Source organism: Aspergillus oryzae, chromosome 2, assembly GCF_000184455.2.
Source record: "Aspergillus oryzae RIB40 DNA, chromosome 2".
NCBI classification, from domain to species: Eukaryota; Fungi; Ascomycota; class Eurotiomycetes; order Eurotiales; family Aspergillaceae; genus Aspergillus; species Aspergillus oryzae.
Window position 1 is genome coordinate 5,682,771 of NC_036436.1, and position 20,058 is coordinate 5,702,828.

Below are 20,058 nucleotides of genomic sequence, written 5' to 3' on the forward strand. Positions count from 1 at the left end.
TGTACTGTATGAGTATAGTTTGCTCTTGCGAGAAACTAAATAAAATAAAGCCAGGCCATACTATCCCGGTATTTTACATGGTGTCTACTTTCCCAAAAATGAACCCGTTTTCTGGGACCGGGAGTTTCCGACTGCTATAATATATATGGGGCATTTAACTTGATAAAATTACACATAGATATTATCGTATATTTTGCTTACCATTATCAGAGGTCAAGGTTAGTATCAAGAGATGCATCATAAGAAACGATCAACCATGACATGTAACGTTCGAAGCCCGTTAACGGCTTGGATCGTACACTGAGTGAGCTAGCGGAGATTGTGATGCGAATCATGTAGAACGTACATTTATTGGCGATCTTAAGACACAAGAAGTACTAAAGCAATACGGAGAAAGAAGACATGGGGAAATAAAAGCCATATTTCAAACAAGGCCCTGACAATATAAAAGGGCGATTAAAAGGAAAGCGAGAGAAGAAGAAAAAGTAGAGATCTGGTTGCATCTGGAGACTGAACTTTTCCAGTGGACATACGACAGGGAAACGTACTGGACTCATTAGATCATTTGGTAGCCACCGGTATGGCGTACCTATTCGTGTAAAATAGGTCTCAGCCCATGAAAGCAGTGTCAGTTCTCAAGACGCAAAAATTCCACCCAAACTTGTTGTCACAATCCCTCTTTCGTCCGCCACGCATTGCAGGGGCTGAGCTGAATTGAACATGCAAGCCAAAAGGGAGCGAGGAAAAAGAAACGTATCAAGAAGTCCCGCGAACAAGCACGTTAATTCACTTAGCAAAGGCTCAGATGCCCGTGGGAAGAGCGTATAGCGTGGATGGTCGAGATTGAAACAAAAGCAAACATTAAACAATGCATGGCGCCCCATATACAAAGTAATCCAAAGATGCAAATGCTAGTATGTCATCTCTCTTGCCATGGTAAAAAGACATCGGTATTCTTTTCGTTCGTCCTTTCATCATCTTCCTGTAAGTTAAATAATTTTTGCTTTCCGCCGACACAAACTGCGAAGAAAAAAAAATAATATAGATAAACAAATATTTCTGGAAGGCGCCCCGCGTCTCATGAAAATTCAGGAGCTTTCGTTCTTTTTCCGTTTTTTCATTTTGTTCCGAGAAGTAAAGAGAAACATATAGTCCGTTCAAACAGCACGCCTGCTGGGCTGCCCCAAAATAACGTCTAAAACTTGGCTAGATCAGAGAAATTTCTTTTGTGGTTCTCTTGGTGAGTGTCATCTCGTCATCCCTCATCGAATCGTAAGCCAATAATCGCAGAACAGGATCAGGCCTCGTGATATAAGAGTCATATGCGTCTTGCGGCAAAGCAATCTAACAAGTTTCGTCGTTTTTCATCTCCCGTCAAAGTTGTTTACTCCACAATGATTTCCACGCCAGAGTTGGTCCGCAATTCGTCGCTGCCACGCGATTGGTGTCCGTTTTGGCGTCGAAAACCTGGGCCCTTTTCGGGCAGGGGGCCTCTCGGCTGCCTAATTGGCACGCGCTCCTGTGACTGTCCGTCAAATCCAACTCCGATGGATCGGTTACTACCGATGGGTCCAGCACTGGAAGGTTGACTTTCCGGCTGTTCCCAAGAAAACATACCCCGCAATCTCCGTGGGCTTGAGCTAGGCCCACCAATTCCAGTTCCCAGAGAAAGGCTGCTGAGACTGTTCACTAACAAATTATCATCCCGCGGCATGCCCAGAGACGATCCAGATGGGGCAGGCGTGAGCGTCGGGGTATTGGAGGCGCCACTGGTGGCACCATCATAATGCTGGAGGCGTGCACCATTCGACTGCAGGGCTGCCGGGAAGCTCGCGGACGAAGGCACAGGCGACGGAGTATAGGAACGCAGGTCTGCGAACGACTTCGCCGCACGCAGATTCTGGGCATTCCCGAAATTTCCAGGGGAATCGAGAACACCAAGGAATCCCGACGCCTGGCTGCGAAGGGTGCCGTACGGGGCAGGACCATCGTTGCGCGCTTCACTAAAATCAATCGTTGCCGCGCGGTTCAGTCCGCGACGAGCTGTTTCGGCAGGCTGTACTGCGGCAGGAATCGATGACAATGGAGGGCTCACATTGGTGCCAGGGGCCACCTTGAACACATGCACCTGCCGCTGTTCCCCAGATCCGCGAGAAGCGTGACCCAAGCCCATGTTATGAGCAAGAGTGTGAACAGTCCGACGCTGAACCGGGGAAAGGTTCGAAGGGAAGCACAGTGTGTCGCGACTGGTATCTTCCTTGAACAGAAGAAGTTGAGAATAATATGATAGCGTCGTGCTGTCATTCAAATCGACCTCTGCGAAACGTCAAGTGCGATTAGCGCCGACCATAAATGGGAATATGGCGGTGGTCGAAAACCAAACTAAAAAAACTTACCTAGCTTCTGGCCACGCTGAGAGACGGGCGATGGAGATGTCGCGGGGAGATGGGAAGTCAGCGAGGACATAGAGCTCTGGGTTTGAAGCTGGGAGGTCGCCATGGGCCGATGTTGTTCTTCCAACTGGCCGCGACGCTCGCGCTTCTCGCGTTCAATGCGTTCGCGCTCTTGAAGCGGCAGCATCTTCTTGTACTCGACCCTCAACTTCCGTCCTTGAAGCTCGAAGTGGTTCAGAACCTCGATCACCGTCGCTGTTTCCTCCGCGGATGTGAAGTTCGCGAATGCCAGTCCCCGAAACACGCCGTTGTCAAAATGGTAGTTGAACGCATACGGCAGCGGCAAATTCAGCTCGGTCATCAGCTGTACGAGCTGCTCCTTTTTAACAGCGAAGGGAATGTTCTTGATAACGATCGCCGTCGGAATCAACTCATCGTCGGCCTCGGAGGATGCGGATGCTTCTGGGCGCATCGCGCTGCTTTGGAGGGGCCCGGGTCCAAGATTCGAGAAGGCATTAGGCATACCCGGCTGCTGATCAAGCCAGGTCTAGTCTCATATATTAGTCAAATAATTGCAGAAGACCTTCTCGAGTTTGCGACATGGTACTTACCGTAGGCAAGCCGGACCTTCCTGTGCGAGACGTAGTCTTCAAGCTGGTGGAGGCCGACCGAATGGCTCCAAGAGCCTGAGGGTTGGCAAAGCCATTCGGGTTCCAAGTTTGCGAACCGGAAAGGTCATAAGCATAATTGTTGTTGTGTAGCGGAGGGTTCAGACGCTCCAGACGGCCGGTCTCGTAGCGAGACATGGGATCCTCGTACAGATTCACAGGCATAGGACCGTACGCATCAAACTGTCGCGAAGGCTGACGATGCAACGTCTGCTGGTGACGCTGAGAGCCAGGAGAACGCGCTTGGTTGTCGTGATACATTTCTTGCGCTTGCTGATAACTCATGGCGGCTAAGACAAACGAATTCCCGACGGGCAACCAAATTCTAGAATGTGGGCAAAGAAATCCACCGCACAACAATCCCGTTTCAATATCCCAATAGCGTGAACGGGCTACTCAAACATAGGAGCGACCGAACAGAAGAAAGCCACTAATCGAAGACAACCGACAGAATGCGAACGGCGCTGTCGAAGGTGGACCAAATTCTCGACTTGATAGCGTGTGGGACAAATAAAAAATAATGGTTCTAGACACCAAAGTCACGGCGGGTTGGGATCTCTGGTTGGCGTAGGAAACAAGTCGAAGCCAAATGGCAGTCAAAAATGAGACTAAAAACACAAAACCTCTCACTACTGCTTGTCTCGTGGTGCTTTGGTCATCAATGCCAGGCGTGTCCTCAGGCGTCAAATTTTCGGAAACTTTTTTCCCCTTTCTCCCCAAGGAGAACTCAAACGCGAGGGAAATAAAAAGTGAGATAATGCGAGGAGAAAGGAAAAGAAAAGAAAAGAAAAACTACCACGGAAAAGAAGATACAAAAATAAAAAAGCAGCAAAATAACAAAAAGGTTAAGAGGGAAAAGAAAGAAATAAAAATTGCCACTACCCGGAATTAAAGGTAAGTGCCCAAGAGGGTTGCAGGTATGGGCGTGTTGACGGACCGGTGGTGGTGAGGGGAGAAAAAAAGGGAATGGAAATCGAAGAAAAGAAACAGTTAATTTGATCGCAGAATCGAGATTGGAGGTTAAGGCAGGGAGGTCGTGACCCGGGAGATTATTGGGGGTGTGGGAAAGCACGCACGCCAAACGGCACGCAGAAAAGCCGGAACACGGCGACCGCTTTAGTTCTGGTCGGTCCTTCCGCGGATCCGCCAAGTTCGACGAATTGGATAGATCGGCCTGCGTTGATGATAATGGCGGGCTTGACGGTGAGATCTGTTGAGAATGCTGGTCGATCCCGTTAGAATTCAATTCTTCTCCCAGTGCAGTCTGGTCCTGTAGGGCTATAGATCGTTGCAATCACAGTGAAATCACCCCTGTGTTGTCAAGTCCAAAGACACAAGCAAAGCAAACAAATAATAATAATGATTGAAAATCAAACCTAAAAAAATGGTGTGGGAAAAAAGGGAGAAACCGAGAGACACACTAGAGGATAGCGGATGGGATGAAGGGATTCCCGTATTTGATCCAGAATGGGGAACGGGACAACGGGGAAAAGAAAGAGAGACGAGGACAAGACAGAAGAGAGCGCGAGAGAGAAAGTGTTCTCACTAGTCTCAGTTTATGTGGTGTGGTTTTTTATTTTTTGTTAAATCCTTTTTTTTTTCCTCTTTTCTTTTTCTTTTTTCCCTTTTGGTTGGTGGTGGTTTGAATGTTTTGATTTCCAAAAAAGAAAATTGATAGAGCAGAATGAACTTCAAGTCACTCACAATCAATCACTCTTCAAGCTTCCGTGCTTTTTCTTTTATAAGCCAACCCCTCTGGTGGGTGGTTCCTTTTTCTCTTAGTCTTTCTTTTTATATCTTTGCTCAATCTCCTTGTGTGCTCCTGTTCGTAGACTGTAATCTTAATCCTTTTCTCAAAACCTTCCTTCTTCAGCTGTGGCGGAGGCGAAAATACTCAGGAGAAAGGTGGGAAGTGGAAACAAATTATAATACAATGGGGAATCTGAGGCTTTGCCCAAAAGGGGAGATGGGTTCCTATTGGTAGAAACTTGCACCAGCAAGTGTAAGTGTGCAAGAGGGTGTGGAGGGGCAGAGAAGAAGAGAAATAGAATAAAATCCACGGTTGGAATAGGGAGAAGAGTAAGTAATAATCTGTTTCACAACAATAATTGAAACACAGGAAGAAGCAAGAAGAAATCCAATCTGTAGTTTAAGTCCATCATTTATGTATGCGGCAGTTTACTGTTCCATCCTCAGTTAGGTACTAGTTTACCTACACCTTAGTCAGGTTATTATTTAGTCCCATAAGAGCCAGGTGCTAAGGTATTGAATTGAGATTACTGTACCTGAATTGCAGTACTAAACTAAACTGCGTCAGGTATCAAGTCCATGCGCTCCTTTTCCCCCTCCTTCCAACATCCCCTTCGAGTACTCTTACCCCCCCTAAATGAGGGATACTTACTGCCTGGGGAATGAGGAATCCAGAAGGCCACTTCGTTCGACCTTCTCTCTTCTAGAACACGTCTACTCCGTACTCCGTATTCCTTCCCGTTATTAATAGGCCTTTTAGCTTGATTGATTCTGGCTCGGCATATATGAGTTAATATCCCTTAGATTATTAGGATTCTGTTTTCTCATTGACCCTACACCAATCACAGTGTCGTCCACTGCACCAAGTTCCTTGGATTATTGACTTCTGTCCGGCAACTTTACCAAACTCACGCAAGTGGTGACCTTATTTGCATGTTTCAAACCTTCAATAGACTGATGAATTGTCTCTCAACTTTTCTTTCGCTGGTTCCTGAAAAAGAAAAAGAAGAAAAACAAAATATGCATTTCCCCCTCCCCCTCCTTTTTTTTTCTTGGATTTTTGTTTCCTTTTGTATTATTATTATGATTATTATTTTCCACCTCCTTCGGGCGGCACGGGGAACTAACCTTGAGAAACTTATTTTAACTCCTTAAACGGGTCCTTAGTATGAAATTACTCACACGTACCAACTTGAAGATCCAGTCCTTTTTCTGTATTCTTTGTCGGGAGTCGGGACGTTTCCGTGCCACCAAAATGCCATCGTCTTCAGTTAGCTTGTTCCTAACGACCAACTAGTCCCTGTCTCCCATGTCCACTCGTCCGAAAGGTTCCTGATTGACGGTTCTGGCGTGGGAGCTCCAATGCATCCTTCGAGTTAGTTAGAAGGTGGATTGGGATCCGCTCGAGGTGGGTAATGATTCCATTACGGAGTACACCAATTCACCACCTCCGAACAGGGGAGCTTCGGTACAATCGTCCACCGCCCACACGAGCTGTCGCGCCGGCTCTTGGCCGTCTTGATGTCAATATTGTTACTATTCTTGCGATTGGTAACGTGGTTGGGCGCAGGTCATCCATCTTCAAGATGACGGGCGGTGAGGGTAGCAGCGTCGCTGAAATCGATCAAGCTGTATCTGATAATTCGTGACCGTAGAATTGATCAGGAGTCGGTGCGTCGTCCGTCGGGGATGGAGATAACCCCTGATGAACACTCAAACTCCCCCAGCTGTCCGTGACCTTTTCCCTCACCCCCGGGAGACTGGGCTGTACGTCAAAACGACATATTTGCCATCTCTTTATTATTAGTAGCGGATGTGCTCGAGACCATTCCCCGTGGCTATTATTAACACATGCGATTATTATGATGTTATTTACTTGATACGCAGGTTTCTGGCTTCCGCTCCCTAACCGTTTAGCTCATATGAGGTTCGAGGGCAGGATAAGTCGCCCCTTTTCCGACGAAAAATTGCGAGGCATGATCCATCATTTCCGACGAATAATGAAAGAACTATCACTACCCGAGAGGACGAAAACGGTGAAGTCAGTTGGGATCCGCTGCAAATCCGCACTTGCTAGCTAACTATGGGGAAAGGTCTAGTCTAATATTCGGCGGTTTGGGATTAACACCCAAGCTAGAACCCACTAGAGTGTCACCAGAACCAGTCGGATGGAGACCTCAGATTTCGCGGCTTTCTCCTGAGAGGAGCCATTTCTTGTTCTCGTGGTCTTTTCCTTTTCTTTTCTCTGATTTTCTTTGGCGTGTGTCCCTTGTCCTCGTTCCTACTTTGGTGCCCCTGATTTCGAGCAAGTCTCAAAACAGCGTCGTCCGTCACCTGTCAAAACGTGCGGCTTCATCCGGTACTATTAGCCTTGCTTGGTTTCGGGATTTACTGGGCTAAGGTATAGTACGTAGCTGACCGATTCCTGCACCTTAAGCTTGGGCACCCGCGGTGCAGCTTCCAGCTGATCCCATGGTGTGGTCCGGGGAGGTCTTTGGGTGATCCCGTAACTGAACTAAAAGCGAAGCGACGTCCATAGAACATTCTTAGTCTGTTCCCGCAGCGAATAACAGCAGGCATATACGATTATGGGGCCTCCGAAAGTACTAGGAGCCTGCTAAGGCGCACCTAAGTACGGGTGCTGATTGGAAGCCTTCCCTATAGGCAGCCGATGTATCGGTCACATTTACGTGATCAGATGGATTTGAGGAGCGATTTTATTTTATGATTGTCCGAGTTTGGTCCTACGGAGATGAGTGGTAATCTGTCGGATGGGCCTGCACGTATCTCATGCACCCACTTTGGTGTGGTCTACGTATATGACAAATCTGATAGCGCTACTGTATTGGAAACTCAACCCAACCCTTCTGTCTGCTGCACGCGATAAGTGGCCGAATTCTCCCATTTCATACTCTGTACCATTAGGGCTTATAGCATATCCTGTATTACACTAGCCTTTTCCATTTGTTTTTATTTTTCAATCTCTGTTTTATTTTTCTATTTTTCATATTTATTTTCCCCTGGTCTCAATCACGAAGCAGCCACTGATAACCGAACACTGGCAGAATTATTTTACCTGTGGCAAAAGATGCTCGAAAAAGCAACGGTTAAATTCCCTCAGACTTGGACATAGGTACACCTCCGCCCAATGCGATTCAGGCAATGATTAACCTGTAAGTCATACATTCCAAGACATACGCCCTTTGCAGAAACAACTATCAGTTTTGGGCAAATACCATCGGACCCAGCTGTCTGTGCAACTTTGTCTAGTATCTCTCTCCACGGAAAAAGAAAGATTGTTGTTCGGGATATGAAATTCTCGACTGACTTAGTTGGATTTGACAGGACAGTCCATGTTTTTGACTCCCCTTATTTCCTTATGTCTTTTTTCTTTCTTTGTCTTGTATCTTTCTCTTTTCTTTTTTTTTTTCTCCAATCCCAATATGCAGTCCGTGCTTATGCATAGGTACATATGTATGTACGCAATCGGCAAGCCACATAGTCCGCCAATCAACTGCCTTCTTTATCGCTTTTCCATCATTTCGGGAACCTGGCCCAACACAAAAAGGTAAAGGGGAAAATATAACAATTTAGATCCGTATCCAACTCGGAGAAAGGGAATCTGATACAATCATCACCAATTTTGAAGTATACAATTACATAGATTACTTGATCCGTACTTTTGTCCGATCACCAACTAGTGGGGCCTAAATTCGCCGCGACTCACAAACCCTGGTCATGGATGCAAGGGTCTACGTGGATACATGGATATCAGATTCCTTCGCCCGTTGAGGAGGGTTTTGTGGAGATTTGCAATGCATGGTGGTCGGCCTTTGGTTGGAGTACCTGGGATTAGTATGTAGGACGTAAGGGTGATTCAGGCCCTTGGCTTTTCCAGGGTTTCTGAATGCTGTTGTTGGTTGATCTTTACAGGTCTTTGTTTTGATAACGTAGGAGTATGTCCCAGCATTTGTCTTGTTATTTTTTCCTCTATTACCTCTATTGCTTCTATTCCATTCATTATGGAAGCACATCAGAAATAATGGAATTGACGTCGTACCACCTCAGATCTTTCAGCGGCTGTTTTACTAATTATTGGATACTGATTGAGTAAATTGTCAACTACACTTAAATGAATGTTCTACATTAGATAACCAGATATGCAGTGTTGGGTTTATTATGGTTCAATGCATGAAGCACCCGGCATCTTACCATGCTATCTGTCGCCATATCTGTTTTGTTGGCATTTGTCCCCTACATTCCACTCCTCTGTGTTTTTGTTTCCTGCCCTCAGTGGGAATTCAATTCAACCTGACCTATCATTCTCATTCACTCCTCATTAACTTCAAGTTTCTCATTAGCTAAAGTACTCAGCATAATTCACCCTCCAACCCAACAAGAAATCGACCGCGAAGCTTCAGAGTAAACGGAACAAAAGTAAGCAAAGCACGGAGTACATACATACATACATACATACAAAATCGGAGTACATGAAAACCCCGGAATACCTCCAACCCCAATCTCCATCTCGCAGCAAGGTACACTGAATAAGTCTCCTATCTCTGCTTGACCTGCAGATAACGAGTAGCTGGTAACCACGTAGTCCGCGACTGGAGTGAAGTTTGAAACTTAACTCTGAAGATCTTTCCATCCCCCTGGGACGGAACTCAAAGAAAGTTAGCTTCACAACCTTCCTTAGTTCCTTCTCTCGTCTCTATGGAGATTGGAAATTTTATTTCGACCCTGATGTGTCGGATCGGTTGTGATGATTTTTGCTTTTTTTTTCTTTCCCCTCCTGTTCGCTGCGTTGGTGGGAAGTAAGGGCGGTGTTAACACTCGTGCTCGTAGGTGGATGGGTGGTTTTGGGGTTGGGGTTGTGAGTGACCTGTGTTTAGGACGATGCTTTTTTTTCTTTTCTTCTATTTTTTTGGTCTTTTTGAGTTTGGGTTTGGGTTTGGGTTTCGGTGTAGAACTAGTAGGTTCAAGGCTGAGTTTGTCATAGCTTTTGTGGTGATATATATTTTCTGGGTTTTTTGGTCGGTGGATGAGGCTTATGATTAACTGTTGAACAGGCGGTTAGTTGGTTAGGTGATATATGTATAGGGTAGTTCTGTACGACCTAGAACTATATTTGAATGTCTGCAACTTCCATTTAACTACCCGTAATAGATATTATTGTAGAAGTTGAGTAAGATGCGAAAATCAGCCCAGACATAACGGACGGCTGAGCAAACACAGACCCCTGCAAATCAAAGGAGTGATTCAATATATACCACATGATAAGTTAAAACAACAGGGCATATTCGAGTAAACATAACTCATCACCAGCTGGGTATATATATGAGTGGCATGAAACGTAATCATATATCTCATTCTCCCATCTCCATACGATCAAGTGAATCGATTTCCCATATTATTCCTCCGCTCTCTCCCCCCTGGACCATATCCAATCTCGTAATGTCATCAGGTCATGAGATGTTCACAGCCAGGCAAGAAAGCCTAGTCCGACAACAGCAGCCAAGGAAGCAGCCTTGGGACTGGAATACGCAGACGCCGCATTGCCAGTGTTCTGGGCGCTAACCGCGGAGTTGGTGTTGCTTGCCGAATTACTGTTAGAGTTACCCGAGGAGCCACCATTCGTGGAGTCGGAGATGCCCGATGAAGTTGCGGTAGGGGTTGCATCGGTGGCATTGGCGCTTGCGGAGCTAACGGCGGAAGCTGCGGCGGTCGGGTTGTAGCTGGTTGTTGAGAGGGAGCAAGAGGTGAGGATGTCGTAGGCATCTGGACGGTATCGGATGTTAGCTATTTGGATCTCGAGGGAGCAGGAAGCATTGTATACCGTTGTGGTGGGGGTTACGGTCATCATCGTCGTCATCATCATCGTGGTCCCTGTTGTTGCGTTCGCTGCGATACTGCGCGATACAGGCCTCGCAGAGAGGGATCAGGGATGGTGCCTGCTTCCAGTCGCAGATACAATTCATCTCGGCGCGGTCACTGTCGTGCATGTTGTCGCATTTGTGCGCAATTCCTACCACCGGACCGCAGACATCCCAGCAGCGATTGGGTACATCGTCGTGGTCCAGCTCGGCGCCCATGGCGACGTTGCTCATGAGCATGAGGCCGGAGAGAGCGAGTAATTGGGCGGTACGCATTGTGTATGATCCGGTTCGTTCAACGATGAATCAAAGTAGATGCTTAGGACTGTAAAAAGTTCCAGATGTAGATGGACTCTGTGATCGCGAGGCAATTGAGGAAATCGAAGCTGATGGTGCAGCAATTTGAAGCGGACGAGGACGCATATTTATAACCCGCTCATTCGCGTCAGGAAGCTTCTATATTTGAGGATGTCATTGCCCAAAACTAGAACTTGCCCAGACGGGAAGTTCTCCGCATGCACCGTACATTGCAGTTTCATCGCTTAGGATTCTAGCGATCTGCGTTCAATGGGAGCTGTTGAAACTCTAAGCCTCCCTCGGGCGACATATGCCAAGCACGGCTGGCGTGGAAATCTGGGACAACCCGCTGATCCACGTATGAATATCACCAATATATCGACAGGGAACGAAGCTGCCTGGAACAAAGAAAGAAGGTTATGGGTTCGGAGAGCTGCCAAGAAGTGGTTTGCTCATCGCTACCAGACTTGTCTGCGGGGAATGTCATTCTCTTCTTCTGCACTTTCACCGCCACACTGGACCCTGGGTTTTAGGTTGGGCTTTGTATATGTGGACCCTTCTGTATGCTAGGGACAAGAAATTTATTCACTCGGGGATTATTGTTGAAGCACTTCTTCAGGATGTTGTTGTAGAATGCCTTGGTTCGATGTTTACCTCCAGAGTGTGTTCTGTCGATGATGTCACTCGCTGTCTCCCTTGCCTCGTCATCCTCTGCACTGGGATCTAGGAACATCCTAGGACAGCTCGGACAAGCGAGGAAGTCAGACTGACAAAGAATAAAAAAATGGGTGATCACCGCTTGGCACTCAATTGATCCTGACAAGACAAGATCAGGTAATAGCATTACCGAACATGCTCTCCAACGGATGGAATTGCCGGGTTCCTGCACAGCCTCCCCGCTATATATAGTTGATCGGAGGGTACCGACTACTTTGACAACACAGTATCATAGCCAGTTAGCAACAAGATAAATCTGCTGCCTGTATCTACGCTGCATATTGCAAGTATATGGATATATGCCATACCCACAAGTCGGGTGCTATTCATAGCTCAAATAACCGAAGGTGTTGTTGTAATTTGAGGATTGCTGTCTTTCAGATGTAGGGTTACACTGGATCACTGGACACCGGCCTTGACGTGTTTCCGCATGATTATCTAGTGAGAAAGACGTCTACACTCTGCAGGGAAGATCCTCGTTTCTGTCGGTCAAACGCATGGCCTGAGTCAACTGAAATCCATTTGACCGAATTCGATTGCCATGTGTTGCAGGAGAAGCGTCCATGCACCATCATTTGGGTCTAGTCGCTGTGGATAAGTAATTGAACAGGTTTTTCGTATTCCCCTACCGTTGTATGAGCATAGATCCAGAAGAAAAGCGCAGCCACTGGCATTCCTAATGCGATAGTGCTTGAAGGTGAAGCGGGTTTTAGTAAGTCGGCCAGACCAGTGGTCAAAATAGATGATAGGAGGGGTTGACCTGTAAGTGACGTCTTCCCTCATACTCTTTTGAGATGTCAGAACACCGACTTCTTGCAAACATATCATTGGCCAACGTACCCGAGTGGGCTAGCTACAGATGTTCTCCACCTCGACATACATCACTACTTCCATACTTCTTGATCTAACAATACGCTACGGTAAAACTCTTCTGCAACTTCCTGGTGAGATTCGTTGTAATAATGGCTCGCTCTGCCATGCCCAAGATATCATGGGATAGACATCTCCTACGTTCGGTGCAGAACGCACCTCCTGCGACTCTACCAGTCTTCATATATGGCACTGCATGGAAGAAAGATCGAACAGCAGATCTAGTGCACCAAGCTCTTGACGCTGGCTTCCGTGCCATAGACACCGCGGCCCAGCCGAAGCATTACCGGGAAGATTTGGTAGGCGAGGGCATACACAGGGCTATCCGGGACGGAGCGATCCGACGAGAGGATCTCCATGTAAGCCAGTCATAATGTCTACAGTATACCTAGCTGTTTACCAGGCTGACCATAATTAGATCCAAACCAAATTCACATCTGTCAATGGGCAGAACCCCGATGATATGCCCTATGATCCTAATGCTTCGGTAACGGATCAAGTACACGCTTCTATCAAATCATCCCTAGAGCATCTTCGTTCATCTGACGCCCCAGAAAGTGTCAACGACGCGTATATCGATATGCTCATCCTCCATTCCCCGCTTCCGACAATGTCTCAGACATTGGAGGCCTGGTCCGTGTTTGAGACCTACGTCCCTCATCGAATCCGAAACCTAGGCATATCCAATTGTACCTTGCCGCTGCTTAGGGAACTATCCTCACTAGTCAAAGTGAAACCAGCGGTTGTCCAGAATCGCTTTTATGGGGGCACGCAGTTTGATGTCCCGTTGCGCTCATATTGCCGGGATAACGACATAATTTACCAGAGCTTCTGGACACTGACAGCGAATCCAGAGTTGGTTCAATCGGATACAATCCAATTGTTAGCAAGCCGCACAGAGATCAGCCCTGCCGCAGCTCTGTATTGCCTGGTTTTAGCCCTAGGAAACACCACCTTATTGAACGGAACGTGTAATCGGGGCCGCATGGAAGCGGATTTGACTGCCCCTGAGAAGGTAGGGAGATTCTCCCAAGAGCACCCTGGTGTATGGCAGAGGGTGCTTGAGAACTTCCAGCAACTGATTGGGGATCGTGTCGCGCTCTAATCAAGCAGCGTTCCCTTCGCGTGCCTTGCATTAGGGTTGCTCCCATTACCCGATGGTCAAAGCGCATCCAGATTCAGACGATAATCAATGGAATCTAGTGGAACTTCAATGGAAACATCTAGAGTGGACAGAATGGTAGCATCTGAAGCTTCCGCCGAAAAAAATAAGGACGAGGCCACGGTATGGACATGAAAGATGATTGGTCGTTTACATATGAGTGGATCGGTGGGCATGCCGCGTTAACTAAACTAGTAGGCGTTAAGGAAACGAGGAAATCCGAAACGATCAGCTTCAGACTAAGTGAATTTGTCCACATCTCATAGCTCAGGTAGAAAAGTAGCGATATACCTGAAGTAGACACCCTGTATAGCAATCTTTTCGCCCGTCAGCCCTAGTCCGCACACGTTTGGTGAGCATCTGGCTTACTCAGCTTCCTAGCCAATCAGCGGCCGCCGTGGACCATTGACCTCATCGTCACCGCCAAGCATCTCGACGGTAGCGGAGAGAAGATTTGCCAGACGCAGGCCATCTTCAGCCATCGCCATTCATCAAACGCGAGTTGTCCTGAATCGTCTGGATTCGGTAGCTCTTGTTTGTGTCGCTGCTGCACTTCACTAGATTGTTTGTCTTCTCGACTTTGCGGGACGGGCGGATTTTTCCTTTTTTTTTGCTTATTCCCTTACCTTGCGCCGGTGCCAGTCCTCCACCCATCCGCCGCAGTGCCCGTTCCTGAGAAAGCACCGCTTACAAGTTCTCGTCACACATATAAATCGCAATAGTGCTAAGCAATTGGCTTGCTCCTTTCTCGGCGCTCATTTTAGCTGATCCTGTCGCGAGCTTGCCATCCGATTGACTTCGACCCTCTTGATAGTGAATTATCGCCCCGCGTGTCGCGTCCCAATATCGATATTTCGGCCCGTTGCGGTAGACTTTCTTTCAAAGCATTTGTCGGTTCAACCTGAATGACACCGCCTCAACCGGAAAACATATAAACGATTCTCTGCGTCGTTACTCTTATATCCAGTCTCGAGCCGCGTCGCGCCACACGAGTTCCCCGCCATAGCCTAGCCTTGGCTGAAAAGCCCGTTGAAGAACACCATTGACAGATATCGGATTTTGCCGCATCTTTACGCAGTCTCAATAAGCGAAACTCATATTGAAGAAAAGTCTTCCTCTCGACCGGCCGGACATCGCCATACCGTCTGCCATGAGTCCTCAAGGCTTGGCGTCTCGCAAAAGACCTGCTCCCGGCACATCTCCTATCGTTCATCCACAACTAGGCCCGGTCTCTAACTATCCGCAAAACTCTGGCGCTCAGCTCTCAAATGACCAGTTCTTGCAATGGGGTCAGAACACTTCCTCGAATGTTGTCAGCCCGGCTTCCTTTTCTGATGCGAACCCCTATGGTGCTACAGCATATTCGGCGGGCCAAGATGTGCCGGCATCTACGGCAACTGCATCTACACAACTGGCACGTAGACAGACACCAAATCAACTGGTCAGCCGGAATCGCGGATATGAACAGACACCGTCCTCCATGTCGGACCATGGGAGTAATACCGGAGAGCCTGGGGGCTGGGGGGAAAGTTTAGACGAGCTCTACCAGCGAGCGTTGGTTGCGAAGAGGGAGGTGCAGGCTAAGAGGAAACAAATCCCTCCGTTTGTTCAAAAGCTAAGCAGGTATGGTCTAAGCGACGTAAAAATTACTTTGGCGATCGACAACTAACAAATATCTCCAGTTTCCTGGACGAGTCTAAGAACACTGACCTGATTCGGTGGTCCGATGACGGAAACTCCTTTATCGTGTTAGACGAGGACGAGTTCGCAAAGACCCTTATTCCCGAACTTTTCAAGCATAACAACTACGCTTCCTTTGTCCGCCAGTTGAACATGTACGGGTTTCATAAGAAGGTGGGGCTCTCGGATAATTCGATGCGCGCCAGTGAACGAAAGAACAAGAGCCCTAGCGAGTATGCGAACCCATACTTCAAGCGTGGACACCCCGATTTGCTGTGGTTGATACAGAAACCTAAGAATACGGCAGGGCAAGGGAGCAAGTCAGGGAAAGCCAATGTACGCGTGAAAACCGAAGAAGTGGATGAACATGACAATGATGACTACGATGATGTCCCTGGTGCACGAGACGACCGATCCCGAAACCGACAATTATCCCTAATTCAAGGAGGGAGTATTATGCCGAAGGATCAACTCGCGGGGGTTTATCGGGAGTTGCAGGCTATTCGACAGCAACAGCAGGTTATCTCCAACACAATTACCAAGCTGCGGAGAGAACACGAGCAACTCTACGCACAGGCCGCCAACTTCCAAGAGCAGCACACTCGTCACGAGAATTCCATCAATGCGATTCTCACCTTTCTGGCGACTGTCTATAATCGCAGCCTTCAGGGACAGGAAGGGCCTCAGAATCTCGCCAATTCCTTTGCTGGAGCCATCTCACAGGATCAAGGCAACGTAGTTGACATGGGAGACGACTATTCACTGAGCACCTTGGGTGCTCAGCATATGAACAGCCCTGGGGGACCGCGAGCAATGAAGAAGCAACCCTTACTACTAAAAGCTGCGCCGTCAGAACGACAAAGTCGCGCAACAACCCTCTCACCGGCCGCCAGTGCGTATGATGGCCCACAACCGCGGGGCCATGCTCGCCACCCGAGCGCTCCCCAACACGGTCATGTTGAAGAAGTCTTTGATACCAGTCCCCAGCCGAAAGAGGCGCAACCACCCCAAACCGAGCAGTTTCCTCAGCGGGATATTATGTCCGTCATTCAAAATTCCAATGCGCGAAATGGAGTTCCCCCAACAAGCTTTGCGGACTTTCCCAATGTATTGTCGTCGCTGGAAACCTCAAATGGCAATGTTCCTCTTACCCCAAACCAACGCGCGGATATGCTCCGTCTCATGGCCAACGAAACTAGCGCGGGTGACTCCAATGTACCTGTGTCACAGAACAATGCCTTAGTGACCCCCACACCACCGCCAATGCCTCTCGGTTATTCGAATCGTCTTGCCAATACTCGCGCGGAGATTGACAACCTTGTGAAAATGCAGGCTGAACAAGATCGTTCAGTCCAGAACTTAACAAACCTTCTACAGCCGCTCAGCCCAACAGGGACAATCCCGGGCATGGTAACAGGCGATGGGAGTGTGCCTCCTCCCCCGCTAGACCTCGATCAGATCTTCAATAATGACTACTTCACGGACATTGGAGATCTTGAGAAAAATAAGAACAATTTAGACTTTGGAAACACCACGACTTCGGTACCAGCTACGGCACCAATCGAGCCTGTCACTACAGGTGCAGATGATAGCGTAATCAATGACGGAAACGACTTGTTTGATTTTGACCATATCCCTGATAATGGCGACCTATTCGACGGACCGGGCCAACAGCAACAGAACCCCGGCTTCTACAACGGCTACGATGGCAGCGGCTTTGATAATACGATAAATCCGGGTGCAGGTAGAATCATCGAGACTCTTACCGATAGCGAAGCGACCAGCCCAAGTAACACCGTGGATGAGCCTGCGCAATATGGCGTCTCTAACGGGGGCAAAGATTTCCAGGGAGGTAAGGGAAACGGTGGTAGCGCGAAGCGGCGCAAGAAGGCTTAATATGTTTGATATACACTACTAACGGGGTTGTGCGTCGGCAATAAAGAAAGGGAAACCAATCTGAAGAAGCTAAAGACGTGAAATGCGACAAGCCGTTGGGTGTTACGACCTCAAAACACTATCAATTTCCTTTGTTCCATTCTCGTTCCCACCCACTCGAAGCGAATAAACGAGGCATCATTGGGTCAAAAAGGTACAAATCGAGTCCCGTTTATTCATCTTTCCCCCTCGTCTAGTTAAGCGATTCGGTCTTAATACAACAAGACAGACTGGTTTTCTGTCTCTTGGTCTACATTCCGGTGACGCGTGCGACTAATCAATCTCTTACACATACAATCAGCCTACGATTGGGCTTCCAATAAAGGCGGTGGTTCTTGCAGATCCGTCTTCTTGGATTGTGAGTCGATCGGTGTCTGACTTGAGTCCGGTCTTCTATTTCGACATATGTGGATAACACTAGGAATAAGGGCGTTAGGAATCGGCGGGACAACAAAAAAAAAGTAAGGGGAGATATGAGCATGGGAAAGAGTCCCACGTGGAGTGTCATTTATATACCGCTGTTGGGATACTTACCCGTGGCCACGGTGCGCCATGAGGATCTCTCTCATGATCTCGTTCTAATCATCCTTATCACTTGTTTAATGACTTGAGTACATATTTATGACTGAGCTTCCAGCTATGACCTGATTTTCTATGCTTATTGATGTACATGCATTGTTTTTCCACGAGGCATCAAAATGCCTTCACTGTTGTTGACTTTGTACGTAGTCTCCTGCAAAGCTAAACAATGATTCGAGATATATAGATGTACATCATGGCACGAAGACTGTTCTATGGTTCCAAAGTACATCCGTAGTCAATCATATACAGTAGATTATTTCCCTCTCCGTGCCTTATCCCATTCCAGGTTACCTGCACGCTCGCGCTTCCTATCTCGTTCCCGATCTCTTTCAAGCCCTCTCCGCTTCCCTCCAACATATTCCTTCTCCTTCTCTCGCGGATCAATCACCATAAGCGAGTCCGCATCCTGATGCTCCCGTTTCCAATTCAAATCCTTACCCAGCGTATCCTTACCAAAGCGCAACTCATGCGTCAACCAGCCCTCCTCATCCTCCGCCGCAGCACCAGCCTTCCCGCCCTCTGCGGTCTGATCATCATCCCATGATTTACAAGATTGGCAATTCGCGATAAAGTGAAGATCGCAGAGCTGGGCCTCCTCGTCATCCGCTTCCTGCGTCTCAGTGGAAGGCTTGGTATCCTGGGATGTGGTCTTGTGCGTGGATGCGGACGTTGAATCGGCACTTTCAAGCTTGGCCTTGAACGCATTGAAGAGTTTAAGTGTCTCGTTGTCCGCTGAGCTGCTGAAGCCCGTTATCCCGTTTGAGCCGTTAGTTGAGGCCGATGTGCCCGGTGGAGGGCGTTTGCGGCCGCGGATGGCCGTCTCGGGGATCATGGCTTCCAGGGCGGATTTTTTGTGCCCTGTATCTGCCGGGCCGGTGTGAGCTGTTCTGCGCATAGAAGCCTTGAGATTCTCGATTTCGGCATTGGTGCGCGAGAGGAAGGATTGCTTTGGTGCTGGTGCTGGTGAGGGGGAGCGGTCTGGCGATTCGGGTTTGGGGAGGGGGAGCTGGGTCTCTGGTTCGGGGGTTTTGGGGCGATGTTTTGTGGGCTCTGGGGAGGGAGAGCGCGGGCGTTTCTTTGTTGGTTTCGCCGGTTCTTGGGCTGGTTTGTGGGATTCGGGGATGTTTGTGTCTGTCACGAGACTGGAGTTGAACTTCGGTTTCGCGGGTCGAATGGGCATATCTTCGTCGCCGTCGCCGTCGTCGCCGAAACTCAGGAGTGTCTTGCCTCCCTTATTCTTCTTCTTCTTTTTCGGCGCCGGCTTGTCTTCTGTCTTTGCGGTTCGCGTCGCAGTGATCTGCCGCTTCTTGATCTTTCCTGCTAGCGGTCCTAACTCCCCGATCTCACAGGATGTGATCTTCACAGGGTATACGGGTCGTTCCGTCCCCTCTACCCTCTCCGCCTCTGCAATCTTCACCATATTGTAAATACTATCACCTTCAATGCGCCCGAAAAGCGTACACTGGCCGTTCAACTCCCGCTCCGTATTCCCCAACGTAATGAAGAACTGACTTCCGTAACTCCCGTCCTCGCTCTTCGCCATCCCCACCAGCCCGCGCCGGTTATACCGCAACCGACTGTGCAGCTCATCGCGGAGCACGACCTTCTCGTTCGGGTCCCGCGCCTCCGGGTCGTATTCGAACTCAGGGTCCTCGTAGATCGATGTACCCCCTGAACCTGTGCCCGTCGGGTCGCCGCCCTGGATGATGAAGCCGGGCACCACGCGGTGGAAGATCGTGTCAGTGTAGTAGCCGTCCTGGCAGTGTTGGAGGAAGTTCCGGCATGTTAGGGGGGTTTGTGTTGCGAAGAGGGAGATGTGGAGGGGGCCGAAGGTTGTGTTTATGGTTGCTGAGGCTGTGGGGTTTGGTTCTGTTGCGTAATGGGCGGACATTTTGGAGGTTTGGGTGGTTGGTTAATCTGTGGTTTGGTTGGGTTGGGTTTGAGGGTTCGCGCGTTTGTTGGAGCTCCGCGACGGGTGATGCCCTCGGGTGAGCGGGAGTATGATGAGTTAGATGGTGAGGTTATTGTGTGTGATTTTCATAATTGGGAGACCTCCACGGAGTAAGGGTTGCGTGGGGTTTGGAGGGAGGGAGGTTGTGGTTGAGGGAGAGGGCGTGTTCGGCGGATGT

General features: G+C 48.5%; 6 protein-coding genes across 6 annotated transcripts; 2 read left to right on the forward strand and 4 right to left on the reverse strand.

The window, feature by feature from the left end:
- Positions 1-1,384: 1,384 nt before the first annotated feature.
- On the reverse strand, positions 1,385-3,322 carry AO090003001325 (putative R3H domain protein; the record flags this gene model as incomplete). The annotated part of the gene is made up of 3 exons (XM_001820336.3): positions 1,385-2,316; positions 2,397-2,940; positions 3,005-3,322. The coding sequence occupies 3 exons, from the start codon at positions 3,320-3,322 to the stop codon at positions 1,385-1,387; spliced, it is 1,794 nt and encodes a 597-aa protein (XP_001820388.3).
- A 6,967-nt stretch (positions 3,323-10,289) lies between these two features.
- On the reverse strand, positions 10,290-10,962 carry AO090003001326 (putative GPI anchored protein; the record flags this gene model as incomplete). Its single annotated transcript, XM_001820337.3, has 2 exons — positions 10,290-10,591; positions 10,650-10,962. 2 exons carry the CDS (start codon positions 10,960-10,962, stop codon positions 10,290-10,292), a joined length of 615 nt encoding a protein of 204 aa, XP_001820389.1.
- Positions 10,963-11,441: 479 nt separating this feature from the next.
- AO090003001327 (uncharacterized protein) lies at positions 11,442-11,827 on the reverse strand (the record flags this gene model as incomplete). Its single annotated transcript, XM_023235275.1, has 2 exons — positions 11,442-11,498; positions 11,573-11,827. The coding sequence occupies 2 exons, from the start codon at positions 11,825-11,827 to the stop codon at positions 11,442-11,444; spliced, it is 312 nt and encodes a 103-aa protein (XP_023090309.1).
- Positions 11,828-12,662: 835 nt separating this feature from the next.
- On the forward strand, positions 12,663-13,675 carry AO090003001328 (putative aldo-keto reductase (AKR); the record flags this gene model as incomplete). Its single annotated transcript, XM_001820339.3, has 2 exons — positions 12,663-12,929; positions 12,989-13,675. The coding sequence occupies 2 exons, from the start codon at positions 12,663-12,665 to the stop codon at positions 13,673-13,675; spliced, it is 954 nt and encodes a 317-aa protein (XP_001820391.1).
- Positions 13,676-14,882: 1,207 nt separating this feature from the next.
- On the forward strand, positions 14,883-17,308 carry AO090003001329 (uncharacterized protein; the record flags this gene model as incomplete). Its single annotated transcript, XM_001820340.1, has 2 exons — positions 14,883-15,355; positions 15,415-17,308. The coding sequence occupies 2 exons, from the start codon at positions 14,883-14,885 to the stop codon at positions 17,306-17,308; spliced, it is 2,367 nt and encodes a 788-aa protein (XP_001820392.1).
- An 874-nt stretch (positions 17,309-18,182) lies between these two features.
- On the reverse strand, positions 18,183-19,820 carry cwc27 (putative peptidyl-prolyl cis-trans isomerase; the record flags this gene model as incomplete). Its single annotated transcript, XM_023235276.1, has 1 exon — positions 18,183-19,820. The coding sequence occupies one exon, from the start codon at positions 19,818-19,820 to the stop codon at positions 18,183-18,185; it is 1,638 nt and encodes a 545-aa protein (XP_023090310.1).
- Positions 19,821-20,058: the final 238 nt, after the last annotated feature.